Raw genomic sequence first — 17,216 nt, forward strand, 5'->3', positions numbered from 1 at the left:
TCAACATCATTATTTTTATTTTACTTCCCCCACCGTGTTGAATCTTTTCTCTCTCTACGTCGAATCTTTTCTCTCTATGTAGAATAAACTTTGACTAATAGAGTTAAGGTTAGGCACATTCGACCACAGGTTTGATGGACACAGAGTGTTATTGTCAGCATCATGTCGAATCTCCTATCTATATCGAACTGTTGTAGCAACGAAAACGAAAATAAAGCATTTGTTTATGTCGGATCTTTCGTTTTTCGGATTCTGCACTTTCGTTATCGCTTGTTAAAACGATAACGAAAATACCTGAAATTTGGGCGAAAATGCATTCGGACGAAAACTAATGCACATGTCTAATCTGAGCACAGTATCCTGAAATCTAATTGGTTGCAACCTTATTCTATACTTTTTAATGTCATATTAAAATGACCATGACACTATACAAAAAAGAAGACCGTTCATGCTCACCTTTCCTGCTGGCTGTGTTGATGAACTTGCTGATGAACTGCTCTGATGCTGAGAAATCTTTTACTAAAGTCCACACTTAAACTGACACTTCTGATTTCCTGTGTACCCCACAACTCTGATTGGTTCCGCCCTCTAATCTCAGTTTATTATCGTATATAATAGCAGAATGGAGGTCAGCAGTTAGCCAGTAAGAGCTGCAGGGGAACTTTGAGATTGGCACTTTTGGAAGTGTTGGTTTCATTGTGGACCTCATCAGAAGATTTCACAGGCAGCAGAAAAGGTGATTGTGTACTTTCCTTCATTTACAGGTATAGCTTGCTTAAAAAATATATTGTGTAGACATGCATACACCCAATGGATTATCTTTCAGCCTTGACAACTGGTGCAGCCAATACATTATAGGTTATCTCAGCACATGTAAGGAAACATGTTAAACATTAGTCTATTTTTCAAGTGTGGGGGGGGATAAAAAACAAAGTCAAGATGCCAATTCATTTTCTATCACTTATTTTGTATGGTGACCATTGTTACCAGGACAGAAAGTGATGGGAAAAGAGGTAAGGGGAAAACTTGCAATGAAGGCACCCATTTTTTCTTCCTATTCCCGTTAGTCTCACTATGATGAATGGAAATCTCTCCAACAAGGTACAGACGAAAAAAACAAAACCAAAACAAAATTAATAGATTTTAACCATTCCCTGCTCTATCCAAAGCTACAAGCTATGGAGATTTCCCATCACCTATTCCAGTCACAATTGTCAAAGTTTAGATTTCTCCTCTTATTCTTCCCAGGCAACAGTAGACAGCAATAAATATGAGACAGAGGTTCTAACCTTTTCCTAATCTGTCCAAAACTGAAAAAAGACTTTGGCTGTAGTGTCACTAAATGTCTCTAGATTCCACCATTTATATTGAGTAGGTAGGATAATGTCTACATTGCAGAATGTTTTACAGAAACTTTCTATTTTTGTGACCAGTTTTCTGTCTCCTCTCTAGGGTGTGGTTATCTTCTTAGTGAAGCCTTCAGACTTACGATATGTCCTGTCAGATGCTTGGTTCCATGTATTATTGTAAGTACCAAGTAGAACCCAATAAGCATAAAAAATATCAACAACTTTCAATGATGAAAAATCCTTTCTGAATATGTCACCAACCTTAGGTTATGTAAATAAGATTAAAAAAAACAGTTCATTCTAATAGTCATTAGCAAACCTGTATTTTTTAGCTTGCAATAGACATAAGGCTGGCACAACTCAAACATCCCCTGTGTAGAGGAGCTGATGCTGTAGGGGAGAGGAGGGACAAAGGCTGGGCTATAGGAGCCTATGGGTGATGTCATGGCTTCCGGAATTCAGAGTTGTTGTTGACCGCTCCCTTACGTGACTGGACCAGTTGGCCAGGATAGGTAGGAAGAAGCAGAGTGGGAACATTTTTAAGAATAGATATAGTTAGGGTTTTCTTCCACTTCAGGTGATATTTAGGAGATCCTGCTCATAGGTAAATTATTAGGTTGAATTGAATTGATTTAATAAATATAATTTGAGTTTGAATAATATTTAGCCAACTGGTACTCACACACAACATCTTGCTGAAAGCACTAAACTATTGACAAGATATGTTCAAAAGTGCCAATATATAGTTAAGCGAGGGTGCCAGAGGGGGGACAAGAAACTTCATAACCAGTCAAAGATGGACTTGGCAGTGTGATAACATGTCACTCTCGGGAAGCTGGAGGATGACCACCACATGTTTTTACGCTGCCAAGTCAATCTATGACTGGTTGTGACATTTCTTGTCCCCCCTCTGGCACCCTCGCTTAACTTTATATTGGCAGTTTTTCTTCTTGGTCTCTGTGTGCCCTCTGTGGTGGCAAGGTTTGTCCTGTGTCTTTTGCGGCACCTCTGTGGCTCTGGGTTGGCACAGTTGGAAGACCTCACTGGTGACTTTTTCAATTAATCCCTCGAGGAAGCCCTTACGGGCGAAACAGGCTGGGATAAAAACTCTGTGCTATCTTCTACTTGAAAATTATATCTATGACATGATTAAATGTCAATATGCCAATTTTTTTTAAAGATGTTAAAATAAAATGTGTTAAATTTTAAATTTCTTCTTTGGTACTATTTGTCTAAGGCACTGCCAAAAATCCCATCAACAAACCCCTTTTTGTATGTATGCCTTATTAAGGGATGTTGGTGCCACCAGTTAGTAGGTCACTAGCCCACACTACCACTTTTTCTATATGTTCAAAAGTGTTTTCAAAAGTTTGAAATTGAGCTTTTAAAGAGTTATTGTTTTTTATACTTATTACAATGAAAAAAAAATACAATTAAATAAACACCTCTGAAAAAAGAGTTACTGGTATTATACCCACATAAAAACACTATCAGTAAATAATATCCCATTTGGGCTTTATACAATATGCTTCCTACTGGTAGTGCCTTAGCCACATTTTCTGCGTATTGTGTGTAACTTAAACATAGTTACATAGTCTAGTGATGCATCAGTCACAATGAAAAAAATAACTGATTACACTACTAGGCATGCTTTATACTGAATAGTTTTCATTTTATTTCCAGTTTCATACAGGCAGTGCTGGTTGTCTTGTCTGTTTTCTGTTACCTTTTTGGAGTCAAAGAATACCTAGCCTTCCTTGTGTTAGCCATGGCGCTAGGATGGGCAAATATGTTGTATTACACAAGAGGATTTCAGTCCTTGGGAATTTACAGTGTAATGATCCAGAAGGTAAGTGTCTCTTTCTTTTAACAGGTTTTATATATATTTATATATATTTTCTTGTTTTGAAAAAGCAATCCCTTAGGCTGGCCATACACACTTCGATTAGAAAAAACAGCATGGATGCTGCATTAATAGATGCATCTCCCAGCTGGGCTATTGTATAATGACGGCCGCTGCCGTCAGCTATAGGAATGGCAGAACAGCGGCTGCATCTGGTTGAATGCAGCCACTGTTTGGCCAACAATTTACCACCTGGCAGGAGGGGGCCAACAAGGTCACCCACTAAATAAATTTTTGCTCGCTCATCAGGAATGGAACAACATTTGAACAGTGTATGGCCAGTTTTAGTGGAGGGCAGGATATTGCAGAGACAGTTTCTCCTTTTTTCTGAGGTGATGACTGTAAACCTATGTACTGTAGATGATGATGCTAGCTCCTAATGAAACAGTTTTCCAAAAGGAATTAGCATTATCAAATATTATATGACAGGTACTCTTTTATATAAAGGTCACTCATCAGTTTGTAAAAATAGAAGCTGCTATTTTTACATTTATGTAAACTTGGAGAATTTACATTTATCTTTCCTCCAGGTCATCCTGAACGACGTTTTGAAGTTCCTATTTGTGTACATCTTATTCTTGTTTGGGTTTGGAGTAGGTAAGTGCATCTTACGGATATCAATATCTAAATATATAAAAATCAGTATGTTAATACTAACAAAACCAAAATGTACTTTAAAGATGTTTTAAGTACATTTTTTTTATTTCATAAAAGAGATAATACAAAGCATAGTAGCTGCTGTACTTAGTAGTGATGATTTAAGCCATGACAAGCTCTTTATCAAGGTAAGAGCAACTGCTGAACAAAAGCTTGCTCTTTATCAAGCTAGGAACATTTTTTAACAAATATCCAAACATTTGCCAGGTTCTTTAATAAACCAAAGCCTTACTTTATTTATTCAAATTATAAAAAGAAACAATAAAACAAATTCTACAGATTACTTTCCAAAGCAATGATCACCTCTGTTGTATATGTTGTAATATGTTCACCGATTTATGTGGGACATTATTATATGTATGTACACATACAGTCAATATTGACCAGGCCAGAATTCAGTTGGACAAATCAACCATTGTCAATTGAATTCTATACAAGAACCTTTATTATGTAAGATGCTCATTAAAGTGCACTTTGTGGTCTTGCAGACCTTTCTATACCTGGGTCTATTACCTTGTTATTTCATATTTTTCATAAAAGTACCATCCAGCTTAAATAATATGGAGTAACCAATGCTGGAAAAAACAAGAAGGCTGGATCACAGTTCCAGTACATTCTAAAAGTGTTCAGTAGTGTTGAGGTCAGGACTCCACACCAAACCCATCTAACCGGGGATTTATAAAGCTGGTTTTGTGTAAAGGGGCACAGTCATGATGGAACAGAAAAGGGCCCTACTCAGACAGACACCAAATGTTTGGAGGTGCACAAATTGTCTAAAATGTATTTGCATGCTGTAGAATTAACAATACCTTTCACTGGAAACACATGAACCCAATCATTTAGAGAGTTGTCAAAAAAAACTTTTAGTCATTCTATTGTCTCCACATCATTTTGGAAACTGGAGTCTATTACAAAATCTATTTTGTAATAAAAACTTTTAGGGTACTTTCACACTGAGGCGCTTTTCAGGTGTTTTAGCGCTAAAAATAGCATCTGTAAAGCGCCTCTCATGCCTCCCCAGTGTGAAAGCCCGAGTGCTTTCACACTGGGGCGGTGCGCTTGCAGGATAGCAAAACGCCCTGAACTGAATGGGCAGCACTGCGGAAGCGCTTTGGCAGTGCTGCAACACGGGCGCTTGGCCGCCAGCGGGGGTTAAAAGCGCCCCGCTATCGGCCGAAAAGCGCTGCTATAACAGTGGTAAAGCGCCGCTAAAGCTAGCGCCGCTTTACCACTAACACCGGCACCGCTCCAGTGTGAAAGTACGCAGAGTTTAGCTATATACCAGTTACAGTAGTGTTCTAAATTAGAGCACCCATGTCTGTTTATCCAGTGGGTGAAGGTAGATCCAAATGCATAATATGTCGTTTAAGACCCACCATTGGTATCATTTGAATTGGACTTACCCAGTATAGCAAAGTAAAGATTTATTTTTACATTTTAAATAATGAATTAAAACAATTATTTGCATTTTTTTTTAAATAGCTCTTGCCTCATTGATTGAAAACTGCACAGATGGTGATGAATGCAGCGCATACAAGAGTTTCAGCACAGCCATAGTGGAACTGTTTAAGCTTACTATTGGACTAGGAGACCTGGAGATGCAACATGACTCTAAATACCCAGTCCTGTTTCTGCTGCTTCTTATTGCCTATGTCATTCTAACATTTGTCCTTTTGCTAAATATGCTGATTGCATTGATGGGAGAAACTGTTGAAAAGATTTCAAAAGAAAGTGAGCACATATGGAGATTGCAGGTGTGTATATGTAGACGCTTTATATTGTGTTGCTTAGTAAAATCCACACATTCTAACAATACTGCACAAAACAACATATTCCTCTAAAATAACTTAACAAAGGGGGATATTTACGAAAGGCAAATCCACTTTGCACTACAAGTGCAAGGTGAATTCAAAATTGCACTGAAAGTGCACTTGGAAGTGCAGTCGCTGTAGATCCGAGGGGGACATGCAAGGAAAATAAAAAACAGCATTTTAGCTTGCACATGATTGGATGATAAAATCAGCAGAGCTTCCCCTCATTTCAGATCTACCCCTCAGATTTATAGCGACTGCACTTCCAAGTGCACTTTCAGTGCAATTTCAAGTGCACTTTGCACTTGTAGTTTGCGCTTGTATTGCAAAGTGGATTTGCCTTTCATGAATAACCCCCAAAGTGTTTATTTACAATTATCGTAGAATGAACAATGGCATGTACACACCTTAAGTAACCAAACACCAGTCAGATATACTGTAAGATGTGTTAATTATGCTAAAAAAAATGTGTTTTATGATTGACTGTAATTGGCCATTGTATATCATATATTTACAGTATATGTCTATACATTAATTATAACAACCAAGCTAAACAATTGACAGGTATTACAAAGAAGTATGAATATCTCCATTTATATAGCTGTATTTATATATGCTACATTTTAAGCCATTAACACTTGAAGCAGTGAAAAATTAGAAAATTAGGATAGAAAATTACTATGTCACTCCTTTTTCATTAAAACTTTTTTAACCATTTTTTTTAGGTTTAATCCCTTAATAATCAGCCAACACCATACCTCTATCCCCCATTTGGAATCAAAGCCCTCTGCCTCTCTTCCCTTCTCAGCTGTCCCCCATTTTGGATAGATGTGTAGACCTCTATAATGAATGCAATACTGAAATACCAAAAGTGTTAATTACACTGGATATTTCACACAAACCTTTTTATTGTTACATTATTGTTTTAAAAAGGCAGTATAAGCAAACACAATGATGAGAAAAAAACTTTTGGGTTTAGCCAATATTTTTTTGCTTCATGGGCCACATAACTTGAAGCATGGCAGAGGATGTGCCCTTTGCCTACACACTTTCTTCTAAGGGGTCAACACAGATCTATACCCTAATTGTATGTATTTTCTTGTACTAAGGCATATAGCTATGGCTTATGGCCTTTTTTTTTTACTATTTAAGGTACACAACTGGATGTATGAACTAATATGCACTATATGCTGTGATAAACCTGTTAATATCAGCTGAAATTAGGCTTTAAAAAATAATTGCAGGTATGGATATTTTATTAGTAGTTATATTGTTCCAGCTTGAACCGATGTAACTATGCATATACCATACCTGGCAAATGCCCCTGGAAAGTAAAAATCACTGAAGTACACACCGCTGTTCCAGTGATCTCCAAATGCTTCTGGGTCCTGTGCCGAGCAGCTTCCCAGCTGCATTCTGAACACAGGAGGTCGGCCACTTGGCACAGGTGCCATTCAGAGAATGCTTTGCATTTTCTGAATGAATGCAAAATGTTTTCTAACTGGGCAAGGTGGAGAAAGTAATGTCACCACCCTGCCTCTCCATCTCATCCATTCAAAGACCAAGCTGGACCAATGTAATTATGTATAAAATATCAATACCAGCATCGATTAGATGTTGGTTATCCCAGCATGCACTACACTGTGCCCAAACCCAATGTAGTTGTTGGGCGAAAGAAAAATAAAATCATTTTAACATTTTGATCAAAGGCCATAAAGGCACAAAACAGCATGATCATTAATGATTAGCCAAAAAAAATACATTTAGATTAAAATTATATAATAGTCTTTTCTTTTATTTTGCACTTTTAGAGAGCACGGACTATACTGGAGTTTGAGAAGAATTTACCAGTGTGGCTAAAAGCAAAATTTCAGCTTGGAGAGTCATGCACTGTCTCCAAAAATGACAACAGAGCCTGTTTAAGGTAATTGCTAATATGCCTATATAATAGTATAGTTACTAATTATTTTCAAGATATTTGATTTGCTTAAATTGGAACTTAAAATAGTTATAAAGCTTTGTTTTTTTAAATGAAAAAAAAAATAAACATGCCTATACTTTGCACAGAGCAGCTCTGATTCTCTTCTTTTGGGGTCCCCCCTGGCTCCCCTGCCCCTCCTCTTCATCAGGTGCCCCCACCCGTGCATGCTCACTCCCGAGTCCCACTGCTGCATCCTTTGACCTACCCCCTTCCTCCCGTGTCACCGGATTTGATTGACAGCAATAGGAGCCAATCGCTCCCACTGCTACCAATCTATCCAATGAGGAGAGAGACAGCAGCGGGAGCTGCTGCGCTTGTGCACATCACTGGATCGGGCTCAGGTAAGGAAAAGGGGGGTCTGGTGGGCAGCTGCAACACAGAAGGTTTTTCACCTTAATCCCCAGAATGCATTAAGATGAAAAGCCAAACTATATCCAACCATTCATTTTTGACATGCAAAGCGCACTCACCCATCGTTCATGTTTCCATTCTTTTATTGGTTGAGAAAACACCCAATCACACAAGCTGAGGCCATCTTGAGTAAAGGCAGGTTGAATGAGAAAGTTTTGTTTTGCTTTAAGCCGGAGCACTTATATTTACAGAAGTTATACATGCCCCCTTGATTGTAGAAACTTCCTTTACGTTTTTAAAATTGAAAAGTTAGATAGTTCATTAAGTTATCAGTCAAGGCATAAAAGTCCCCTGTGCAACTTTTAGCAAACAAAAAAAACAGATTTATTCATCACATGCCTCTGACAAGTCAAAGTAACATACAAAGGATGGCATGTTTATTATGTCTCCAATGCTTGTGCACGAATATAAGTATTAGAAGACAATGTAATGACCAGAGTTTCAATGACGGCATAAATGCTTAGCTTTTTCATACAGTAGGTAATGAGTATGACTTTACACTTCCTATTCCATTGGTGATTAGGAATTCATATGATTAATGTGTTTTTTTTCATTCCATAAACAGGATAAATGAGGTGAAATGGACTGAATGGCACAATCATGTCACCTGTATAAATGAAGAACCTGGCTTTGAAATGTTTCCTGGTATGTGAATTTGTTACAAATACATAGAAATATAAAGAAAAAAAGATTTCCATACTGGCTTTCACACTGGAGACAAAGCAGCGGCACTTTCGGGTTGGTTTGCAGGCACTATTATTAGAGCAATAGCGCCTGCAAACTGCCCCAGTGTGAAAGGGCCCTAAAGATCTGGTAGTTATTGGAGCAGAGCTGACTTAAAGGGTGAGAGACCCCTCACAACAAATTACCTTTAAAGTGGTTATAAATCCTTATATATATACCCAGTGAAGTGTCTGGCCTCAGGTGATACACATAGATAAAACAAATCCTCCTACATAAGTTGTACATGTTTATCTGAAGTCTTCTATTTTCTACATCCATTCAAAGTGCTGAATTTTAAAGCTTGTCTGAGCTGACAGAAAAAAGGGGGCAGAAAGTTGAAGTTACACTCTGCAGGGCTTAGTGAGGAGAACTCTGACAGCTGATTTGAGGGAAGGGCCACTTTACAACCACTTTAGGCAAAATGTTAACCCTCACACTGACCTTCCCTGTAATATTCACATAAACCCTTGATTAAAGAGAATAAAGTTGCTGTGGGTATAAAGTGCAGACACCCAGAATACCTGCATTAGCCTCCTATGACTTGCTGTAATTTCCAAGTCTCAGGTCATTATGATGAGGCAAAACTTTATAGCTTCTCAGGAGTGTCAGAGTTTGCTCTAAGCCCTGGGCAGCCTCACTGCCCAAAAGGAATGTGCAGGAGGAAGAATAGGCAGACAAGCTTCATCACTGGAAGTGAGAGAGCTTTGCTTGTCAGCCAGGAAAAGAAGGTTTAAAAGGTTGCTGCCTCTGGGTACCTTTGCTTTATATCTGCAGTATTGTTTTTCTAAGATGATATATAGGGGGAGATTTACTAAAACTGGTGCAGCTGTGCATAGTAACTAATCAGCTTGTAATTGAAGCTTGTTCAATTAAGCTTTGCAAAAACGAAAAAAAACAAAAAAAATAACTAGAAGCTGATTGGTTACTACACACAGCTGCACCAGATTCTGTGTGCACCAGTTTAAGTAAATCAACCCCATAGTTTTTATTATTATTTTAATCAAAGCAGATTTATATAGCACTGACAGCTTGTGCAGCACATTACAAAATAAAGAGAGACAGCAGAGTTGCAACAAAATTCAAGACAAGGGGGTCTGGAGGGCCCTGTTCATGAGAGTTTATAATCTAAAAGGCAAGGCAAGTGATACCAAAAGGTAATAATGTGTGGGGATCAGTTGTTCAAGAGTTACAATTTCAGTGGCTAGGTAGAGCCAGTTATAGGCTTCCATGAAGAGATGCGTTTTCAGGGATTGCCCACAGGCAGGCTAAGTAGAAGATAGCAGTACAGGTTGGGGGGTTAAATGGGGAGTGGCTCTAAAGAAGTCCTAGACATGAGCACAAGAGGAGGTGCTGAAAAACATCTCAAGGAGGTCCCGGTGTCTTGCCGAGAAAGTTCCCTCGGCGGATAAGTTCCCCCCCTGTACTGCGCAGGCGCAGTGCCTGCACAGTACGAACTACTATCAGCCTCCGGAGATAGCCGAAGCACAAAATCTACAATCAGCTGTACACGGCGCCTGCGCCCTAGGTCCAGGTTCCTTCCCTACCATCCAAGTGGACCTAGAGGGGGAATAAAAAAGAGCGAAGCGAGGCCGTGCCCGAAGCGTGGCGAGCGAAGCGAGCCCGCAAGGGGTCCTCTTACAGGCGCCGTGTACAGCTGATTTTCCCCTATTAATCTTCGGCTATTTCCGCCGGATCATCATATTAACATAACATAATCATCATCATCATCATCATATGATCATCATCATATTAACATAACATATAATCATGTATCAGATAACAAACATACATTTTCTTATTTTATATTTTCTTTTCTAGGAATCAGCTATGCCAATTTGAATACTGAAGATGAACCTGAGAGTTATGAGAATGATCAAGCAGTTACCATTGAATTGAGAGATCTGATGGATCCAAGCATAGAGACTACAGTTTAGTATCTGTGATGATGGAATGTTGATAGATACATCTGTCATTTACAGTATATTAAATTCAGATTATGTATTAAGACAATGCAATAGGCAATGATAATATGCAAGTGCATAGAAATCAGTTTACTGTAGTCCGGTTAGTAAATGATTCATTTCAAATAGGTGCTATGAACACTTTGGAAACCTTTTGTATAGTAATATTTCCTTGACAATATAACAATCCTCATTTTCACCAGTGCCAGCAACATTTATATTACTGATGATGGTATCTCCTGAAGGGGGACATAGACAGATATTTTAAAGCCCAAATGATCCCTTGGTTAAAATTAGCTAAATACATCCTAGGTGTATCAAAACAAAAGGTATGCAAAGTCTTACAGTTTGATTTACTTAAAAACCAGCCACAGCCTTAGTGGAAAAGTCTGTACCCTGTCAGCATGCTACAGAGTGGGTCCTTTGTTCTCTGTGGGTAAGCAGTAGTCTCTTTGCAGAGGTCTGACGCACCCCCTACTGAGGCACAGCCAGAGCTGTCCAGTCAGCAGGCAGTATGAGCTTTGCTTATTGCAGGGTCATAGGTTTGACTCAGTAGAGGGCGTATTGGACCTTTGCACTTCTTCCTGCAGAGAGCAAGGGTCCCACTCTGTAACTGCTGTCAGAAGACAGGCTTTTCTACTCAGGTTTGTAGCAGCTTTAGAAAAAAAGGCAAACGGTAAGACATTGCATGCTTTTTGTTTTGGCAATTAATTTAGCCGATTTAAACTAAAGATTCAATCAGGCTTTAAACCATAAGTAGCAAACTTGGATAACTAATGGCACTGTGCTTACTGTGAAACTACAATTTCCAGCATAGGCTGGGTATTTTGGAGAGCCACTAGTTGTCTTTGTATGAATAATGGTCCCTAGCCTTTAACAGCTTGCAGGGCACAGAAATATAGTATTAGGAACCACATTAAAAGTTGGTGACTGTAATACCACTGGTTTAGAACCCCCAATACCACCTAGAGCCAACTGTGATGGTTCATGTTGGTGTGCTGCAGTTCCTAATGCACTAGGACTTGTAGGTCCATTGAAAGAAAAAGAAGCAGGAACAAAAACATAGAAATATGGATTAGCTTTTTCTTTCCATTTACATTTGTAGCCCAGAGGGGTAAAGAAAAGTCACTTGCTCCAGAGTGAATGGACCATTTGTATATAATGTAAAAAATGTTGAGGAAATTGGGTTAAAATGTGTGCATTGTTCTATAATGAATGGGATGGAAGCAAGCTGGGAAGTTAGATGAGCAGTGGTTGTTGAATTTATAGGCCTTGGGTCAAGTCTGACCTTTTTTCCAAATCCTAATTATAACATAGGTTGTGCTGCTGCTTCTTTATGATTTGGGCTAAATGGAGGTTATAGGTCCTGTTGGCCCACAATGGTCCAAGAGCACTTGAGTGCTCTTTTTTTCTTAGATTTTGCATGATGCCCAACTCTAAATTAAGTCAACATGTAAAGCCTTCTAAACTGTGAATAGACTTCACTCTATAGTGCAATTGCCTATTAGATATACTAATATATAGATACAGTTTATAAATATATATATCCCATGGAGCAGACAAGAATATGTAGCAATATATATATGAGTGATGTGGATCATGGACTTATCCCCCCTTAGGGGTTTACTACTCTCCAAGACTCCATCTCCACTTTTTCTGACCATGATACTTTTAGCTTGGCTTAAGAAAAGTATGTTTCTTGTATTCCTTTGGAAAAAAACACTAGAGGGTCAGTGGCACAAAAATGCATGCCATCAGCCCCTAGTAGATTGTCCAAAGGAATGCATGGTGAATCTTCTCCCAGAGAAAATACTTGGAATACCAGGAAGCACAAATCTGTCACAGCTTGACTGGAAAGGATGAGAGATCTAGTTAGGGTCAAAAAATGAAGTAAATATTGAGTGGAGGCCCAAACCAGCTCATTACACAAAAGAAAACATACACTTTAAATTAATAGCAAATATATTCGTTTGTTTGAAGAATAAAGATGTAGCATTAGGACTTTCAATTTTTGCACTATTTTTATATGTATTATTTTTGAAGAGAATGGTTTGTACTGTGTTAAAATTCTACTCATACTGAGTCTATTATAAAAGTGGGTACATTCTGTAAAGTTTTAATCACTGTAGATGCATTCAGCTAAGTTATATATTCACTCAGGTTTCTTATTCAATACCTGAAAGTCATTTTAAGAAGTTAATATTATTAATCAATATAGTTTTAAGAAATGGTTAATAAACAATTTAGCTGTATGTATACAATGTTAAAATGATGTAATACCCACATTTTGTGTAAGGGATCTGCTGGAAAAAGATTATAATATATATGCCAGTTTTATGGTATGTCTAGGCAAAATTAAAAAAATGCAGTACTTCTCTGTAATACATAGACATGCCCCCATTGTTTATGCCTTTGAACTGCTTTTAAATATTTCTTTAAAAAGTACAGAAAAATACCCATTGTCCTGCCAGAAATCCAGTGTACACCTAACTTCCTATTTGAACTGACAACACTGTGCCTTTGCTGAGCTGAAATTCCTACCAGCGTTGTCAATCCTAAACAGTTCTCTCTTACAAGACCACAGAACACCCCCTCTCCTCATTTCCATAATATAGGGAGAGGTGATTTTTAGTCCAACAGGGAAGAACTGAACAGAGCTAACAACACGCTTTGGGATTTCACTACAGCAGACAAAGCGTTGTCAGCTCAAACAGGAAGCTAGCAACTCATTGGATTTTCAACAGGATCAACAGTTATTTTTATGCACTTGCAGTGTTTTTAAATACATTTTTCATTTTGCTCAGACATACAGTTTAAAAGGTAATAACCTGCAACACCCTTCTTCTAAAGTTTTTAAGAAATTGAATGTTACCAAGGCTTAGGGTGGCAGAATCAGTAGTGAATGTACTTACAGGGTACAGCTGGCATTACATAGTTTTACAGCTCCAAACCGTAGGCTACAGCATTTGCCACGTGGAATACACTAGAAGTATGGGCCTGCAGTTTGATGAGATATATTTTTATTGCACCTTATATATGGTTTGTAATAATGTTTGAATAATGTATGGTTATTTTGCAATGAAGTGCATTTTTTAGATTGCTAACTAAGCAATCCCTGCTGTTTTTACATTTTGTACTCAATTTTAAGGTGCTAGAAAACAGATGTATTGATCCATTCACACAAGACAAACCGAAAAAAATGTTCCACTCTTGTCCCCTCTCCCCCTGCTGTTCATACTGTGCCCGCTGTATGTGTCTTCTGACCCACTGGCAGCCAGTGTTGGAGGCATTGAGGAAATATTACATTGTGGTTGATCTTCCAGTGCAGTGTATGAGAATGTTTTCACATCTCAGGTGCCCCAATCAGTCTCCATCCACATTATTACATATTTCTGAATTTTAATTAAAAGAGCCAGCAGATTTTGGAATGATTGGGCTATGATAAAAAATATACATTATTAAATGTTATCGTTTTGATGCAACATAAGTATTTGTGTTAAAGCCAAGCTGCAGCCAAAACTTTTTTTTTGGATAGTGGGGTGAAGAGTCAAACTTAGTTGAGTATTTGCCATCGTCTGTCTCCCTGCTCATGAGATTTATAATCTTTAGAGTGGGTAAGGGTTAGAACTTCTAGTGACACCCTTTAACACAGTGACATACAGGGTGTCAACTGAAGCCAAGTGGGGTGAATCTCAACAAATCCACCAAACAGGAACTGAGGGGAAATCTCAAAGAGGACACAAACAGCAACACGGTACTCTTAGAAGTACTAAGAGTTTAAAAAAATAGTTTAGGCTGCAGTTGGGATTTAGGCTGGGAAACATATTTAAAAAGTTTAGACAAAAAAAAAAAAAAATCACGCCTGCTTTGTTTGATATTGGATTTTCTTTCATGACTTTAGAATGAAAATGTTTTTTTTTTATTAGAAATATTTTTTAATCTTACTGACTGAGAAAACTTTGCTGTGCTATTTTTAATTTTTTGGGAGCACTGGACCTTAAGTAAAGAGCATTGCGCAATTTGCAGTAACCAATCAAAATTCATATTTCATCAAACTACAGAAAAGTGATTGGGTCACCGCACTCTGTGCAATGGTTTTGCTAACAAGTCTTATAGCGTGCATTTTTTTAAGTTGTTTTTTTTACTGAGCATTTCCAAATGTATTTATAAAGTAATTTTAATTTCTACTTTGTGCCATTTATATATTTACTTTTTAAACTACCTCAGTCTTCTAAATATAAATGTGATGCCTTATAAATGTGATGTTCTTGAGAAAAAAAAACTTTCACTTTGTATTTCTTTGTTCAATATATTTATTTTGAAAACAAAATGCTACATTATATAAAATGAGTAATTTATTTTATTGCAATGACAAAAACAATAAAAACATATTTTCTAAGTACCTTTTTGGTGTTGATTTACATAGTAGAAGTAAAAGCTTGTGCTGCTTTGCACATCACTTGTAAAAACTGTGACGTCCCTTTTTTGTTCTGTGAAGTTTGACATTCTGCCTCCTAGCTCAGAGGAATGTTAAAGTGGTTGTAAAGGCAGAAGGTTTTTTTTATCCTAATACATTCTATGCATTAAGATAAAAAACCTTCTGTGTGTAGCAGCCCCTCTCAGCCCCCCTAATACTTACCTGAGCACCATCTCTATCCAACGATGTAGACGAGTGCCTTGGCCATCCAGGACTTTCCCTCCTGATTGGCTCAGACACAGCAGCGGCACCATTGGCTCCCGCTGCTGTCAATCAAAGTGAGTTTAGAGGGGGCGGGGCCAAATCGCGGCACCGTGTCTAAATGGACACACAAAGCTGTGGCTCGGCTCGGTTGCTCCCATAGCAAAGCTGCTTGCTGTGGGGGCACTCAACAGGATTGAGGGACCAGGAGCACCGGCGAGGGACCCGAGAAGAGAAGGACCTGGGCTGCTACATCCTCACAGGCCGACAGGGGTATACAACAGATTCCTGTGGCAAGAATCTGCACATTTTTGCATCTAGGGTCACAGGTGTGTGCAAACAGCTGTGGCTGTAAAGCCTGTACAAAGCAATGACAGGCTGACAGGAGCCGCTGCTGTTCACATATATCCAGTGGTTACCTATGGTTAGGGACAGATGCGTGACAGTGGAAACAGAAAGATCGCGTTCAGGGTCGGACATCTATCCCTAACCACAGGTAACCACTGGATATGTGGATATGCGTGAACAGTAGTGGCTCCTGTCAGCCTGTCATTGCTTTGTACAGGCTTTCCAGCCACAGCTGATAAAGGATCTTGCGAGCCACAATGAATTAATGGTGAGTGAGTGCAAAGGTAAATCACTTAGATAACTGAAGCTAGTGCACCCATGTGTAATAAATAAGCAGTGAAGAAAAAATTGAAATTAAAATTAAAATTAAGATATTGAAAAAAATTCCAACATGAATCCCATAAAATAAACATAAAAAACTGAACATGAGAGGTCAGATTCAAAGCTGGATGGAGCAAGCAAAGTCCATGGAGTAAGAAAGTTCATTGATGGAAAAGTCTTTCAAAAGAGGAATACACCAGTCATCCAAGCGATGTGAGACATGCAGTATTGTCACCCTGAGGAGCGTGATGACAGGAAAGTTCCTCCACCTCAAAACCAACTTCCCCTTACCAGATCGAGTGATCTCTTGTTAGGAAGATCGTGTGAGTGTATGGCTGTGTCCCCCAGCCACAGGGTCTCTGCTGAGAGTGAATCTCAAAAGGGTCACCTCTCAGGGGGTCCTCTAGATGGTGCATGAACGCTCAGTCCCCATGGATATATATATAAGAAAAAAACTCCATAGCGTAACACAGTTTAAAGGTTTATTAAAAAAATATAGAAACACACTTACAAATTAGTCGTGTCAATTTGCGTATTAAAATCACAAGCCGGCCGGCTCTAGACTGCTGCCTGTTGCTTCCGGGATCAGCGATGGATAGTGGTGATGTCAGCACGCCGCTCCTCCCTACGCCATTTTGACAAACCTGGTGCCCCAGGAAGACGACAGGTTTGTCGAAACGGCGTAGGGAGGAGCGGCGTGCTGACGTCACCACTATCTATTGCTGATATTGCTGATGCTGATACAGACATTGCACAGCATTACACAGCTCCAAAAGTTAGGGGCAGGGATCTGATGTCACAAACAGCACATTATAGAGAAAAATAGCTGAGTATATCCGGAAACCTGAGTGGAGGAAAGGACATACCCCCCTCTCATGCAAATAGCAGAAGAAAGAGGAAACAGAAATCACACTTGTTGCTTTGGATAGAGACAAGTACACACTACAGGAAGGTTTTGCTTTGTTTATTTTTAATTTCAGAGGTTTACAACCACAGCTGGCCATACACTGTAAGCTTCTTGGTTTAGCCAGCGGGCAGAACCGAAAAAAAAAAAAAAACATAACTGATGCCTC

The 17,216-nt window shown here is 38.7% G+C and overlaps 1 protein-coding gene across 1 annotated transcript in view; it reads left to right on the forward strand.

Moving 5' to 3' along the window:
* TRPV3 (transient receptor potential cation channel subfamily V member 3) overlaps positions 1-14,123 on the forward strand; it is a 55,363-nt gene extending 41,240 nt beyond the window's left edge. Inside the window, exons 12-18 of the mRNA XM_073616911.1 lie at positions 1,453-1,526; positions 3,033-3,198; positions 3,783-3,849; positions 5,392-5,663; positions 7,532-7,644; positions 8,678-8,757; positions 10,654-14,123. Of these exons, the coding sequence (XP_073473012.1) occupies positions 1,453-1,526; positions 3,033-3,198; positions 3,783-3,849; positions 5,392-5,663; positions 7,532-7,644; positions 8,678-8,757; positions 10,654-10,769 (888 nt within the window). The 3' untranslated portion in view covers positions 10,770-14,123. The remainder of the gene's footprint in view (positions 1-1,452; positions 1,527-3,032; positions 3,199-3,782; positions 3,850-5,391; positions 5,664-7,531; positions 7,645-8,677; positions 8,758-10,653) is intronic.
* The last annotated feature ends 3,093 nt before the right edge of the window (positions 14,124-17,216 follow it).

Source organism: Aquarana catesbeiana, linkage group LG02 (assembly GCF_042186555.1).
Source record: "Aquarana catesbeiana isolate 2022-GZ linkage group LG02, ASM4218655v1, whole genome shotgun sequence".
Lineage (NCBI taxonomy): Eukaryota > Metazoa > Chordata > Amphibia > Anura > Ranidae > Aquarana > Aquarana catesbeiana.